At 42.2% G+C, this 15,970-nt stretch overlaps 1 protein-coding gene across 2 annotated transcripts; it reads left to right on the forward strand.

The window, feature by feature from the left end:
* The first annotated feature begins 1,345 nt into the window (after nt 1–1,345).
* Nucleotides 1,346–14,741, forward strand: smfn (small fragment nuclease). Of its 2 annotated transcripts, none has more exons than XM_015960646.3 (7): nt 1,346–1,562; nt 4,228–4,311; nt 4,400–4,477; nt 4,726–4,837; nt 5,144–5,252; nt 6,212–6,265; nt 14,403–14,741. In XM_015960646.3, exons 1-7 carry the CDS (start codon nt 1,515–1,517, stop codon nt 14,521–14,523), a joined length of 606 nt encoding a protein of 201 aa, XP_015816132.1. In that variant the 5' UTR covers nt 1,346–1,514; the 3' UTR covers nt 14,524–14,741. The 2 variants fall into 2 exon arrangements, with proteins under 2 accessions (XP_015816132.1, XP_054586463.1); XM_054730488.2 differs by lacking the exon at nt 14,403–14,741 and adding an exon at nt 10,080–14,385 and having other exon boundaries at nt 1,365–1,562.
* The last annotated feature ends 1,229 nt before the right edge of the window (nt 14,742–15,970 follow it).

Genomic DNA, 15,970 nt, shown 5'->3' on the forward strand with positions numbered 1-15,970 from the left:
CAACATACAGACACCAAGATGGGCAAAACGTATGCCCACCCCTGCTCTGTGCTTCTCATTGGGAGCAACTCCAGAGTGGTAGAAACCCCTCTCAATGAAACTGGTTCTGGAGCCAAAGCGGTGCATTGAGGTGAGTCCGATTATATCTAGCCAAAACCTCTCAACCTCACACATGAACTCCGGCTCTTTCCCAACCAGAGTTACATTCCGCGTACCAAGAGCCAAAGATCTGACAGCCAAGGTTCCGGCCTTTGGCTACCACCCAAAACACAATGCACCTGATGGCCCTCCCACAAGTGGTGAGCTCCTGGAAAGGGGGACCCATGTGTCCTCTTCGGGCTATAACCGGCCGGACTCCTTGGGTAAAAGCCCGGCCACCATGCGCTTGCCACATTTGTCTGATCCCTCACCTAGGACCTGTTTGCCTTTGGTGACCCTACCCGAGGCATAACGCCTCAGACAACTTAGTTCCTAGGATCATTGGGACACTCAAAAACCTCCACCACAGTAAGGTGGCAGCTTAGGGAAGGGAAAACCCCTAATCCCATTAATCCTAAAGTTGAGTTAGTCAAAATGACTATGACACTGAAATCTGAACAAGAACTATTGATGTGTCTTATTTTATTCTTGTCTTGTTTATATTTGTCATTTTAAGTGACACAAAAGAATGAAGACAAGTGGCATTATTTCTTAAATTAGAGCTTTGCTGTCCTTGCCTCCTGCTTTTGTCTGGAAGTGGATCCAGTTTCTAACAATCACATCATCTGTATATTGTAGAAGAAATGTAAATTGGCTTCCAAAAACACTTGTGACATTTAAAAGTTTCAGTAAAGCAGTATTCTTCTTCTTCTTTTGTATTATTCTTATTATAATTGTTGGTATTAGTATCACTCACTCACTCATTCATTCACTCACTCACTCACTCACTCACTCACTCACTCACTCACTCACTCACTCACTCACTCATCTTCCTAACCACATAACTCAGAAAGGTCTTGCATTTTTATAATACTTTTTATTCACAACCATATGAAAACAAATGAGAACCACATTTGCATTAGTGGTAATTAGTGGTTTACTTATTGGTTTTATTAGTGAGTTCGTTAGTGGTTTTACGTTTGCTGGGATAACAGGGGAAGTCTACGTGTTTTGTTAGTGGTTATTAGGTTGTACATGGATTAATGCACACGGTGTATCAGTGATCTCCATTAAAACACTAAATTATTGACAAAATTGGATTAATCATAATAACTCGATTTCTTCCCACACTTCTTTGGCTCTCTGAGCCATTTGCCACACACAATATGGCGGGCACGCTGACGTAACGGGAAAACCGCACAGAATCTGTATCCGGAAGGAAGTTGGTCCTAGACCGAATCGGTACCGGTGCACAGGGGCTCATCAGCAGCACGTTTCCCATTTTAAAACGTGGTTCTGTCGCACTGACATCAGTCATCATTTCCCCCTTCAGACTCGGGTGTGTTTTTGCTGCTAGGCTGTCCAGGAGAAGCAGCATGTCCACCGACTCTTTGACCCGGAGGATGGTGTGGGTGGACCTGGAGGCAAGTACCTTCTGTAACTGATGGTGCATGTGATGAGTTGTGTTTGTTCCTTCAGCAAAAGTCTCACCGTGCGGAAGTCCGTAAAATAAAGCGAACCAACTAACTACATGTTTATTCCGACGGGACCCACCGGGTCAGAGAATTTCCTACGTCACTTTACAGGTTTTAGGTGAAGTAGCAAAACCTCAGCACGACCCTAGCTAAACGTAAATGTGTTTTCCTTTTTCCAAAGCAGCTTCATTACAATTATCGTCAGTGCAATCAACTAGACCGCGGAAAGGAACCGGAAGTCCCTGTTGCGCCTCAATGTGTCCCCATGAAAACGGTTCCCCCTCCTCTGGGGTGTTCTGCTCAAATGTGTAAAAATGAAGAATAACTCATTATATCAAAAAAATGTTAATTAGTTAAAGATTTCAGTATATGTGGTGTTAAAGCCCTGGACTTTGACTCTTTAGTAGGAACTTTCAAAGCTATTTGGCTCAAATGGGGCTGGGGCTGTTTTGCTGGATCCAGGGTTGGTGACTTGTACAGAGTAAGAGACACCCTGAACCAAAACGGCTACCACAGCATTCTCCAGCACCATGTAATACCCTCTAGTATGCACCTAGTTGGTCAGGAGTTCATCCTACAGCAAGATATTGACCCAAGACATAAGTCCAAGCTATGCCAGAACTACCTCAGGAAAAAAGAACCAGATGGTAAGCTTGTAAACATGGAGTGGCCGGCACAGTCCCCAGGCTTAAACCCCATGGAGCTGGTTTGGGATGAACTGAACAGAAGAGTGAAAGCAAAGCAGCCTACAAGTGCCACACGTTTATGGGAACTTCTGCTACAGATATGGGAAGAACTTTCTGAAGAATATTTGATTTTTATTGTAGAAAGAATGCCACGAGGGTGTTCAGCTGTTATATCTGCCAAAGGTGGCTACTCTGATGAGTCAAAAGTTTAGAACACATTTTGGTCTATAAATTGATTCCATGATTTCTTTTTTAACTCCAATCACTTATTTGTACCATGCTTTCATTTCAGAGTGCAGTGGGACATTAAACTGCAAAATTTCCAATTAAAAACTGGAAAATTGGGGCGTTCTAAAACTTTTGACTGGGAGTGTGTATATGATTTCCTGGATTCTGGTGGCAATTTACTTGATTTTATGTCCTTTACGAAGAAATTTCATTATTCGTTGTAGTCAAAAAGAATGCTGACAGGTTTGGAAAGCAGTTCAGTGGGTTTAAAGCAGTTAATTTATAAAATGTTATTTTCGACTAAAAAACAAGCGTTGCCTAAGCTCAAAATGGATGGAATTAATATGTTGAATAGAAAACTTGATATTATAAATGCAAACTTCTAAGTGATTTTATGTCATGATTATACTAAAGGAAGGTTTTCACAATTTTTTTAATAGGAACCAATTTTATATGACAAAAGCCTTCTCTAAATTTAAGTGGCCGATGAGACGCATTTCTAAATAATTAACATTTATCCAGCGACAGAATTTCTCAAAGAAGATTTAAATTTGAAATGGATCCATATGCCTTTTGTGACTCCGCCTGTGAGACGTTGCAGCATCTGTTTTTTTTTTTCATGTCCAATGCCTGCAAACATTTGGTTGCAAATGCATACTGTCTCAAAAGAAAAATGATATACCAAGCTTTGAGTTGGCTCATATAATTTTTTTGCGTGGATTGTCTACCTCCATTTTTATCTGACATGATAAATATGATTATTCTTATTGGGAAATATTGTATTCATTGTAATAAGTGGAAAACCATTTTACCTAGTTTTCCTAGATTCATTGACTTTATTAAAATTAATATGATTTCTCTTCACTAAATTATCTGGAATCAAACCGCTTCGCTAACATTTATGACAATATTTCATTTTTTCTGTAATTTTATGTATGACGCCTGTATTCAGTGCTCTTGTGACGTATTTTTGTTTGCTGTGGAATTACTTTCATAGGGAGCCTAAGTCTCTTCCCTTTCCGGTCGGCTCACGGGTCGCCGGAAGAATGAAAAAATGCATGCAAGTCAACGGGGTTAAAAACGTTATTTTCTAATCTGCCTTGCCTTACGCCCTGGATCACACACGTTGTGATTCAGTTGAAAAGAAAACTAATGATGGGAGTTTCGACCACGCCAGTCACATACTTAGAGATTTATTAGCTTGTAAATGTTCGTAATTAGCATAACTACACATCAGACATCGGTACGTCGCATATGTGACGTCACCATATAATCTCCTCCCCTCTAGCGTAGCTGCTACTTACCACATGACCAGATTTCTGGTGGTTCTTTCCTCCTGTGGGAAGTTTGCTGAACTTGGAGCCCTTTTCCCAACGTTTTCTCCGTGTCTGGTTCGATGACGTCCCTTTCGTGAAAAGCAGGTGTCCTGGACTTATTTGTACACAAAACCTAAAATAGCTTTTACCCCCGTTCGAAAATAATCGTGTTTTTGGTATCAAAGTGTGTCTTTAAAATTCACGGACATCATATGTGAAATCCATGGAACATAACAAGCGGAATTAGGAAATAGCGTTTTTAGCCCCGTTGACTTGCATTCACTTTTTCGTTCTTCCGGGGACCCGTGGTGCAGAAGTGACTTAGGCTCCCTATAGTGTGATGGTTTTTTATTTATTTTTTTTTTTTTGTGTGTGTGGTTGAAGATGACCGGTCTTGACATTGAGAAGGACCAGATCATTGAGATGGCGTGCCTCATCACAGACTCTGACCTGAACATCTTAGCAGAGGTGACAACAACATACATTACAACATACGTTACAAAAGCTTCAGCGTCTCTTCTGTCACGTTTACATCCAACCATCCTTTTGGCTCCAGGGGCCCAACCTGATCATTAAGCAGCCAGACGAGTTGCTGGACGGGATGTCGGAGTGGTGTAAAGAGCATCACGGGAAGGTGAGGAACCATGGAGTTGTTTTTGTTGGACCTCATTTCTAACTCTACAGTCGCAGGTTTATTAACATGAAAAAAAACCCTCCTTAGTTATTTGTATCCTGATGTTGAGGTGTTTATGTCTTTGTTTAGGAACGAGCTCATTAGACCATTCTGTTTGCAGCTAACTGGTGTGAGACTGGGAGTTTCCTGGTTTCAGTCACCTGCCAAGCAGTAACCGTGAAATAAAAGTTATGTTTCTCTCGCCCCAGTCAGGATTGACCCAGGCCGTACGAGACAGTAAAATGTCACTGGAGCAGGCAGAGTACGAGTTTCTGTCTTTCATCAGGCAGCACACCCCACCTGGACACTGTCCTCTGGCTGGTGAGTAACAGCTGTGTGCAGAGTAGAGTGATGCTAGCGAGGAGAGCAACAGCATTTTCATGGCCTTTCCCACCAGAGTGTCCTCTGAGAGTCACACTGAACCATATTAAATCCAGTAAACACATAAATGCAAACTGATCACAGACTCTAAATTTAGGCTAATGTTTCTGCTCTTTATGCAAACACATGCTGTGTGATGATTACTGTCCAGAATGTTCTACAGAAACATTCATCTGTAGTTTCCTCTTCCTTCCCAGTCCCTGTTGGTCCTTCCCTTCATCCTGTTGTTATTTCCACCTTTTTTAGGAAACTCCGTGCATGCAGACAAGAGGTTTCTGGATAGGTTCATGCCACAGTTCATGTATCACCTTCACTATCGAATCATTGATGTCAGCACCATCAAGGAGCTCTGCAGGTATGAACATTAAAGGTCTGGTTGTGGCTTTGCTGCAGTGAAAAGCTCATTGTCTTCGGTTGTATTGCTGTAAGGTAATTAGCAAGATGCAAAAATAAGACTTCTATAGTTTAACCTGTAGGGTCAAGCTCTGATTGTAGCCACAGCCACGAGGGCGCACACGTAGCAACAAATGGCTGTGCCTACTAAGCTCATAGCACTGCGGCTGCAGTTATGGCCACTGCGGCTGCAGTTATAGCCACTGCGGCTGCAGTTATGGCCACTTCTGCTGCAGTTATAGCCACTGCGGCTATGGCCACTGCGGCTGCAGTTATGGCCACTGCAGCTGCAGTTATAGCCACTGCGGCTATGGCCACTGCGGCTGCAGTTATGGCCACTGCAGCTGCAGTTATGGCCACTGTGGGATGGGCACAGCCAATGTTCTATGAGCATAGCAGTTGACTGCTATGACCACAGCTACTGTGCTAATGGCAGAGCACCCCAGTGCCACTTTAGCATAATATGACGAGGAACGAGTTCAAAGTACACCAAAGACATTCATTAAACATCAAATATGAACAAAGTTTCAAGTATGAACACATTTTTTAATCACTGTACTTATAAACTGCCAAAACGATGTTTCTGAGATAAGTGTTAACCTATCGCAAAACCTTTAACGTAAAGGAGTCCGTCTGGGCAGTGGGTGCTGTCGCAACAATTCATAGCTATAGCCATTGGCTGTTCTAATAGCTACGGGATAGCAGTCACAGACATTTGTGGCTACGGGCACGCCCTCGTGGCCATGGTACAATCGGAGCTCGGCCTCCCTCAGTTTAACCTCCATATCTGACTTCATTTTGGGTAAATAAAACCATGATTGGTAGGTGAACCTAAAACTATAGCATGTCATAAATGTGTAATCGTCTTTTTAAAGTAGAAACAGAATAACAACAGAACTCTTGCTTGTGTTTTGGTTTCAGACGGTGGTTTCCAGAGGAATATAAAACAATACCTCAGAAGAAAGCAAGTCACAGGTAAGAGATGACATTGGCTGGGGGTTTCACAGCGATTGTCTCATTGATTAACCAGTTTTACTATTAACCAAATATTGCAGGAGTTTTAAGACTTCACCAACAACAGTAAAATAAGCTTAAGTACATTAAAACAGCTGGAACTTGTGGGACACAACCTACATATTTAGCATGGAGGTCTCCTGTGCAGACCTTTATGTGGGGGTGGGGAGATCTGACCTGAGGGGTGGCTGGCTACACTGTAGAGGAGAGTAATAGTCCAGTAGGGCAGTGGGTAGTATTTAGCTATACTGATATTTTCAGCCAAATAACTAACGTATGTAAACACGGATTTAACCCGTCTCATCTATTATATTGTTTGTATGATGTACAAAAATGCATGTATAATTTAATTGTATCCAGAAATACCATTATTCATTAAATATATATATATTTCAAATCCGAGTTGGTGGGTTAAATTCGTGCTAACATAACTTAGTTAATGGGTGGCCACCTTACCATGGTGGATGGTTTGAGTGTCTCAATGATCCCAGAAGTTAAGTTGGAGTTAAGGTTTTTTGCCTCTGGTAAGGTCACCCATAGAAAACAAGTCCTAGTTGAGGGATTTGACAAAGTGCAGCCCAAAGACCCTTTGTGATGATGAACATAAATGGAAAAAGTGTTCCCTCGCCCAGACCTGGGTCAGCAGGACCCGCTTCTGGAGCCAGACCTGAAGTTGGGGCACATTGGCGAGCACCTGGTGGTTGGGTTTTTACCAAGCCCCCTTAATTCTGCAGCTAATTTGAAGTCAACAAGGAAGTGACAAAAATTGCAGTTCCACCCTCATCCACTAGGGTCTGGCAGCAGAAGTGAGCAAATCCTCATTGACTCCCATGTTAAAAAAGCCAAATTCACAGCAGAAATAAACATGTTTACAGTCTGGTTCAAAAAACAAGTTTAGGTTTAATAGATCTAGATTACATTCATGATAACTCTGAGGGGGGTGAATTTTTTTGTAACTCTGCTGTTCAATTGGAATTTAATGCTTAAAAATCTGAATAATTAATGAGCATCGACGCGACTTTAGAGCTAGCTCTGATCGGCCTCACCTTAATAGATGTTCGGCCATGTTGACTCTCTGAACTTTAGTTTTGTCTGTGTGTTCGTGTTTGGATGTTAATCATGGAATTAGTTGGACAAAAGGGCAAGCCATGGTTACTAACAGACCATCCAAGCAGTTTCTGCTTCTTTTTATCAGGAAGTAAAATTATATTTCTGTACTTTATTTCATGGTTTGAATGGGGGGAAATGTCTGGTTGCACTCTGAGAAAAGGCAGGCTATGCTAATGTAGACACTCTCTATTCTATCCAGACCATGCAGAGCTGATGCTAGTGGTAAAGGGGCATAAGAGTCTGCTGGGAATGTCTGGTGGAGTCTCCTGTCCGCAGGAGCTTTAATTGCCACCTCCAACAAAATTTCAAACATGTCCTGAGGGAAGCGGGGGGCATTGAGTGTGAGTGGGCCATGTTCCATGCTTCCATTGTCAAGGCGGCTGACTGGAGCTGCAGTCGGTCTTGGTGGCATCCCCCAAACCTGCTGGTGGACACCAGTGGTTAGGGATGCTGTCAAACTGAAGAGGCAGCTGATACTGTAGGTACCGGCAGTACAAGTGAACCGTGGCTCGAGCAGTCATGGAGGCAAAAACCCAGGCGTGGGAGGGGGTCGGCGAGACCATGGACTCCTCGGAATGAGACATGCAGGAACTTCCTGTGTTGCAGGATGGAGATATGAGTTCTTCAGGTTATGGAGGGGAACCAGGTGTCCTGGTGCGCGTAATCTGAAACCCCTTTCATCGTGAGCATGCAGAAATGTTTCACCGTCATGGATCAGTTGGAGACGGTCAAGAATACGTCACATTCCTCCCATTTGTTTCAGAACTATGCTAAACAAAAATATAAATGCACACTTTTGTTTTTGCTCCTATTTTTCATGAGCTAAACTCAAACATCTGAAAACTTGTCTACATGCACAAAAGACCCATGGCTCGCAAATATTGATCTGAAATCTATCTACATGTGTGTTAGTCATCACTTTTCCTTTACCAAGATAATCCATCCCACCTCACAGGTGTGGTATATCAAGCATGAATAACGTAAAGGTGCGCTTTTGTTTTGTTGTTTTGATACCAACTTGGTGAAGCGTAACAAAACTGGTCTTTTACAACCTATAACTCACTTAATTAATTTGTCAATTACACAGGCAGTTGTTCCACAAGAGTGGAAAGTGGCAAAAGTGATTACCATCTACAAATCAGGGGACAAAACAGACCCTGACAATTATGATCAGCATTTTGCCTATTATTTCAAAAAATGCAGAGAAATGGATGGTTGAATCTATTTTACAACAGTTGAACAGTGGTGATCACTCCCTTCATCCTATGCAGTTTGGCTTTCGCTGTCACCACTCAACAGACAGCGGTCTGTGTTTTTAGTGAAAAGGTTAAATCATACTTGGACAGAAATACTTGCGTTGCTGCTGTTTTCACTGATTTTAACCCTTTGATGCATAATGGTCACTACAGTGGACAGGTACTCAAAATTGTTATTTATTTGTTTTTGCTATTAAGCACAGCTGTTGAAGACTTAATTGCATGTGAGCCCCTCCATTTGGACTTCAGTAAGTCAAGCCACCATATTTCATGTTCAGAATGCACGCTGTCCACTGAGATGGACATGTAATAAATTATTTGTAAATTAACAAAATGTTACAAAAAATATTTGTTGAAATTTGTTTCATTCACACCTAAAGATGAATGAAAAAAATTGTTTAAAAAATCATGGTTGAAGATTTCATAATTCATGCATCAGAGGGTTAAAAGAGCATTTGACACAGTGAACTATTTTGAACTCATCTCTAGACTTGAAGCATTTAATTTTATGGATCACACAGTTAAATGGCTCCAATCATATCTATCTGACAGAAGGCAATGTGTACAGGTAGGTGACAGTAAGTCACCATACCTTTATTCTCCAGCAGGTGTCCCCCAAGGGTCAATTTTGGGACCATTACTGTTTTCACTCAATGTTAATGACTTGCCAAACTATGTCGAAATGTAGATACCATTATGTATGCAGATGACAGTCATTTTTACACACTCCAAAAATCCTCAAGAGGCGGCTCAACAACTTTCATCTGCTTTAAATGACCTCCAGACATGGCTAGAGGACTCGTTTGTCTCAACATCAAGAAAACTGTGTGTATGTTCTTCTCCAAACCAACATCAAGACGGACACCAGCAAAGGTGTATCTGAAAGGAGAAGAAATACAAAATGTTAAACAATTCAAATACCTTGGGGTATGGTTGGACTCAAAATTATCTTTTAGAAAACATGTGCAGAATATTGTCAAAACTGTAAATTATAATTTGCGTAATTTTAAACATATAAGAGCGTCCCTGACACATAAAGCAGCAGGCACATTTTTGCATTCAATGATACTGCCTCACATTGGCTATTGCATCACCAGCTGGTCATTTACTGCCTCTTCTGTTGAGTCCTGCTAAAGGGCAATGAAAATCCTGGACAAGAAGCCAATGTTGTATCATCACTGTACGATTCTGGATAAATATTCTCTACTGAGTTTCCAAAATTTTAAAAATTTTAATCTGCTTGTCTGGTCTATAAAGTTATTCATGGTCTAGCCCCTTCACCACTGAATGATTTTATTATTCAAAAATCACATAGGGACTCTTCTAGAGTAACTCAAGCTACAGTTAGAGATGACTGTGAGCTCCCTCTTAGGCGAACGACATTTTCTCAAAACGTTCTGTCATTCCAGGGCTCGACTTTTTGGAACAGCATTCCTACTCAAGTGAGAGAAAGCTCAAGTTTTGTTAATTTCAAAAGACGATTGAAACTGTGGCTACAGGAAACTCAAAGATGCAATCATAGATGACACTTTTATTTGTTTTTACTCTTGTCTTTTTTGTAAAATGTGTTAACTGTTTTTTTATGTATATTGTTGTCTGTCTTATCTCTTTTAACATTAACCTGTCAGAGGACGGCAGATGGAAATTAGCCTAAGGCTACAATCTGGTATATTTACAGTTGTATTGCTGTTCATAAATATGCATTGTCCTCTCTTTAAATAAAGAAATAAAAAAAGACTGCCCACAATAAAAGGACACCCTGAAATGTGCAGTTTGATCAAACAGCACAATGCCACAGATGTTGCAACCTTTGAGGGAGCAAGCAATTGGCATGCTGACTGCAGGAATATCTATCAGAGCTGTTGCCCATGAAATGAATGTTAATTTTCTACCATAAGCCGTCTCCAAAGGCATTTTAGATAATTTGGCAGTACATCCAACTGGCCTCACAACCACAGACCACGTGTGACCACACCAGCCCAGGACCTTCATGAGAAATAGCGAGAATCAAATTCAACTTCTCCTCCCCCCAGGAACTCAGGAGATGGCCTCCTAGATGGGTCCCACAGTTCTAATTCGGGGGTGGAACACTGTTCCAATGATGTTACACCACTTACACACTAGCATCGGCTCCACTCCGCGCCACCTGCCCCAGCCCGGTGGCGTTCCTTACACACTGCCTTAGGAATGGGGACATGATTGAGCACATTGGTGGTCTGTGGCCTGAAATGTCATGAGTGTGGGCGGGGCGGTTTCTCCATTATTAAATAAAAGTGGACAGAGCAATCTTGCTTTTGGAGACTCTGACTCTGATTTTGCATCCTGCTTTGCTGTGTGTGTGTGTTGTTGCTCACAGCAGTGAGAGATGGAGAAAAACAGTTTCAGTCAGAGGCTCGTTAACTCCACAGCATCTTGAATGATAATGAATCGCGCACATTGTTTCTATCAGCCAATCGAAGGCTCCCCCTAATGGTACATGTGATTTTGAGCTGGCCAGTCAGTCAGCAGTGGGTGTGTCAGCCCTGTTTGGCTCCAGGCAGACCGCCTTGGGAAGAGGGCTGAAAAGATGTCTGGTTGCGCACAGAAAAATCCGAGGTTATCTAAATGAAAACACACCCAATTCGGTCCAGGTGGAGTGGAGCCGATGCTAGTGTGAAAGTGCCACCTCTACAGGGATGGGGCAGAACATGAAGCAAGTGGCCATTGTGAATTGTATTGTGAAACCAACTGTACATCAGGCATACACAGCGCCATTCCTGAGTGCTCTCCGAGAGCGTTCGTGTGCATGGTGCAGGTGGGACACGTGCTGCGTCCGACAGCTAAGCTCAGTCCCCTACCACCACCAGTCATTCCAAGCAAGCATCGGGAGCGCCCATCGACATATAAATATTGGACAGTGGGTTTCCATAGGCTCCAATAATACGTTTTTGAGCTAAAATGGGAGGTGGCCACCACCGCCATTTTGACCATGTCACAGGTTCCGTCAAGCCCAGACAATTCCACAAAAGGGAAGAGAGGTGGAGCTGAGGGTGGGGCTGTAAGGCTGGGATCAACTGACGACACCAGGTCAAACTAGCTACAAGCTAACCTGAAGCTAACCCAAAGCTAACGCGGAGGTGGGAGCGAAGCTAACGGAGGTAGCAACCTAGCTACAACCGGAGTTAACTGTGCACAACACCAGAGCTTCTGAGTCAGCGATACGCCGGGCTGAGCGCTGGGTAAAACCGGGTGGAACACAGAGGTCTCCCGAGAGCTCCACAAGCTGGCAGCCGCACAGCAGACAAGCGCTGCTACGATCTGAGATGCGCAGAGCTGCCGCTGGGGAGAACCGGGTGGAAAGGTTTCCATCCCAGAGCTCCACAAGCCGTCAGCCCGCGCAGCAGACAGAAACCGCAATCAGACAGAGATGTGCCGAGCTGCAGGGAGGGGAGAACGGGTGGAAAACATCTGTCTCCTGAGAGCTCCACAAGCCGATAGTCGGAACCCAGCTCCACCAACATGTTATATTTCAACCCATTTTCTAAAGTGCAGCAATATGTTAAATGCACTGGGTTTTACCCTATTACATTTAAATTTCATGGTTAAACAGTACATGTTAAAATCTAAGCTCAGCTCGGCAGTGACCTAAAATACATAAATATAATTTTACTTACAGAAAAAAATGAAGTGGAGACTCCTTGGACGCTCTATTAGTGCAATTAATGCCACAGCAAGTCATTTTGTCCAACAGTTGCACAAAAAATATCCAAAAAAGAATACACAAACACAGAGACTCAAAATCCCAGAACAGTTTCCAAGCCAGACCGAGGCTCTACTGAAGCCTTTCCACTGAGCGGTCACGTGGGTCGAATGCTCATTAATTATACAGAATTTTAGGCTTTTAATACACTTAAACAGAAGAGTGAGAAAAAAATTCACCCTCCTCAGAGTTGTCATGAGTGTAAACTAGATCATTTAAACAAAAAACATGTTTTGGAACCAGTCTGTAAACATGTTTATTTCTGCTGTGAAATTGGTATTTTTAACATGGGAGTCAATGAGGATTTGCTCGCTTCTGACACCAGCCCCCAGCGGATGAGGGTGGAACTACAATTTTTGGTACTTCCGGGTTGGCCTCAATTTTTGAGCCGCATTGTGGGGGCTTAGGAGCGCCGCATGGCGTGCAGTTCTCAAAAGGGCGAGTTGAGAAGCCCAGAAGCACAGTCAGTCTCCGCAGCAGAGCCCTGGTGGCGAGTTAAATTGAGACGCTTGTGATTGACGTAGAGGCACAATGTTTTATTGTCTTCCAGTGGCATGTTGTTGTTCCATCAGTGAGCTGTTGGTGGCAGAGCTGCTGGGCGATTGCTGCTGAATGTTGTATTATAATAATAAATGTGGGAATGTTCATAGTTTAGCTCTTTTCTACAATCCCATCAGTTTTACACAAATTACTGTAAATGACCACGTTAATATTTTGTAAAGTAGTTCGTAAAGTTATGAGCGACTGTTATATTGTTGGAGCGGATGCTCTTACTTTGAAAGTCACAGAGCGACAAGGTGCCATAAATCAAGTGGCGTAAACTATATAGCCAAAGTGCGAGATCTAATGCACAGAGAGAAGGTGTGCTCTATTGTTAATGGACGGGAATGGGAAAAAGAACGGCTATTAAGGTGCAAAGCAGTTTCTTAGCACCTGGTTGATGAGGGAACAAGGTTTGTAACAAAGTTTGTCCTGTAGAAATGCACTTTGCTAAGTTTTTTTTACCCGCTAGAGGGTGCTAACGTATCTTGTCATGTCTAGGCAGCGATGCAACGATTTCACTGTTCTATGCCAGTGGTTCCTAACCTGGGGGTCCCGACCCCCACAAGGGGGCGCCAAAGCCTCTCAGTGGGTCGCCAGGACCTCTCCACTTTAAGGGGTTAAAACTTCATTTATTACTTGTTTATAGCCTACATTTTGCTCACATTTTTTTTTTTCATGAGTGAAAAGTTTACTGATATTAAGACAGGAAATAATTAGTACAGAAAGAGTAACACACTTTTAAGAACATTTTGCTCAGCTCACTGTTTTATTTTCAAGTGTCAAAAGTTCATTAAAGATAGGACTGGTTGATTAATCACAGCCTTTACAGTAAATAATCTAGTATAAACAGTAATATACACATTTAAGTACATTTTGCTCAGTGTATTTTTTATGTGTCAAACGTTTATTGAAAGGAATGATTGATTTATCAGTGTTTACAAGAAACAATGTGTTCAGAAAAGTAAAACAAACTGTCAAGCACATTATGCTCTGTTGGTTTTGTTAATGACTTTGTTCTGTACTGGAGCCTACTATTACTGTTTTCTATTGAATCAAAGCATATTAAAATGTGCTTGAACAATTTTATCATTTCTTAATAATGTTTGTACTGGAAGAGAGAATGGGAGGGGGTGGTCAAAAATTTTACTGGTAAAAAGGTTGGGAACCACTGTTCTATGCAATAATTGACAAGTTTCAGTGTTATTTGTTATGAAAGGTAAAGAGAATTAATTTGTGATGAATAAACAAGTCCAAGTGGTTAAAGGTAACACACTGTTTGATTTACTAATAGTCTTTTATTCTGTATGTGGTAGCTCTTACGGTGTGTTCACACGCACGGCTTTTTAATAAAAGGATTGTGAACCATCAGTTTGAGAGACCATCTCTTCAACCGGGGATGCTACAATTACAAATACTTGTATGTATTAATATAACCTTTTTCATGTTTCAGAGCCTTAGAGGACATCCATGAGAGTATAAAGGAGTTGCAGTACTACAGAGCCAACATCTTCAAATCCTCCTGGGCTGAAAAGTGTGAGATTATAGGAAATGGAGACAGCAATCAGAAGTAGCCCCCGTAGATGGGACCACCAGGAAATGCTTGAATTGAAGTTTAGTCAGTTCTAATGACTTGATTTTAGTTTCTTCATTTGTTTAAGTTCTCTGCAACCTTTCTTTTAGCATTGTTTCACCTATTTAGTACATTTCACTGCAGACAGCAGCAAAATGTGCAAAATATTCTAGAAACGGCTTTTTCAAAAGAAATAAAGTGAGCAACGTTTAAAAAGCATCAGATTGTTGTTTTCATGTCAGCACAGTGTGTGTGTGTGTGTGTGTGTGTGTGTGTGTGTGTGTGTGTGTGTGTGTGTGTGTGTGTGTGTGTGTGTGTGTGTGTGCGCGCGCGCATTTTTTTGCGCATCTGTAACTGAACAAACGTGCCTAAAGTCACTTGTGTATTGGCAACATAAGGTATAAATATAATAAAACGTCCCTAAACACTTGTCAGATGTGTGGTGCAGAGGATTGGTACTGGGTTCTAGTGCCAACTGTATTAAGTTCTTCTGGTCGTCCTAGCAACTGTGAGAGCTAGGGACCGATCCATAGATTACAGGCTTTCATCTCCCTTGTGGGAACACCTTTGTTTCTATTCTCAGTGGGCTTTTTTTCCTGTTTTTATCTCCGTGTAATTGTAATAAAAATCACACTTTTAACGAGTTTTCCAAAGCAATTCAGCAAAGATTGTAACACAACCCCTAAATGACCAGAAGATGTCCCAAAATAACATCACCAATGGCAGGCTTCAAGGTCAGGTGGGGGGCAACCATGTGCGGGTAGTGATGCATTTAGGAACACTGTTCCTGTACCTGAACGCTGACTGAACCTCGCATCTCAGGATTGTTTTAGCATTTTATTTTTGTAGTCGGAACTGAATTCAGGATTCTTTATTTTTATCATTTATGTATGGCCACATGTCCCCACCCTCTGCTGTTCAAAGTAGTCAGCCCAGCTTGTGGGCTCGAGTCGGGTTGAAATAGAGAACTCCAACACAACCCTAGAAAACTTCCTTTTGCGCCTGACAGTCCCTGATGACCTGTTGTGGATCAGAGAGGTCCTCCTCGAACTAGGATCCTTGGGCCACCAGAAGTACACGAGCCATAAACTGAAGGTCCTCACGTATTGGGCCTGAAGATGCATCCTCTGAAGAATGAATTAGCGCAGACACATTTTTAAGTCTGTTCACTTAATCAAGTAATGCAAAAGTAAAACCCACTGAAATACTAAAGTACCGTAATCTGGAGTCTAGTGTCGACATGCATGATGATGGACCAAAATGTGTCTTCAAGAGCAGCAAATGAAGGAATGAACCAGCTAAGTTAAGGAGGCGCCTCATCACAAAGCTAGTTTTATGTTTAAACTAAAGATTTTCCAGTGAAAAGACGAGGATTACACGGCCCAACAAAAATGGCGAACCAGGCCACAACATGGAAGGGATGATTTACCCATCGGTGGAGACAGATT

The sequence above is a fragment of the Nothobranchius furzeri genome, chromosome 10 (genome assembly GCF_043380555.1).
Source record: "Nothobranchius furzeri strain GRZ-AD chromosome 10, NfurGRZ-RIMD1, whole genome shotgun sequence".
Lineage (NCBI taxonomy): Eukaryota > Metazoa > Chordata > Actinopteri > Cyprinodontiformes > Nothobranchiidae > Nothobranchius > Nothobranchius furzeri.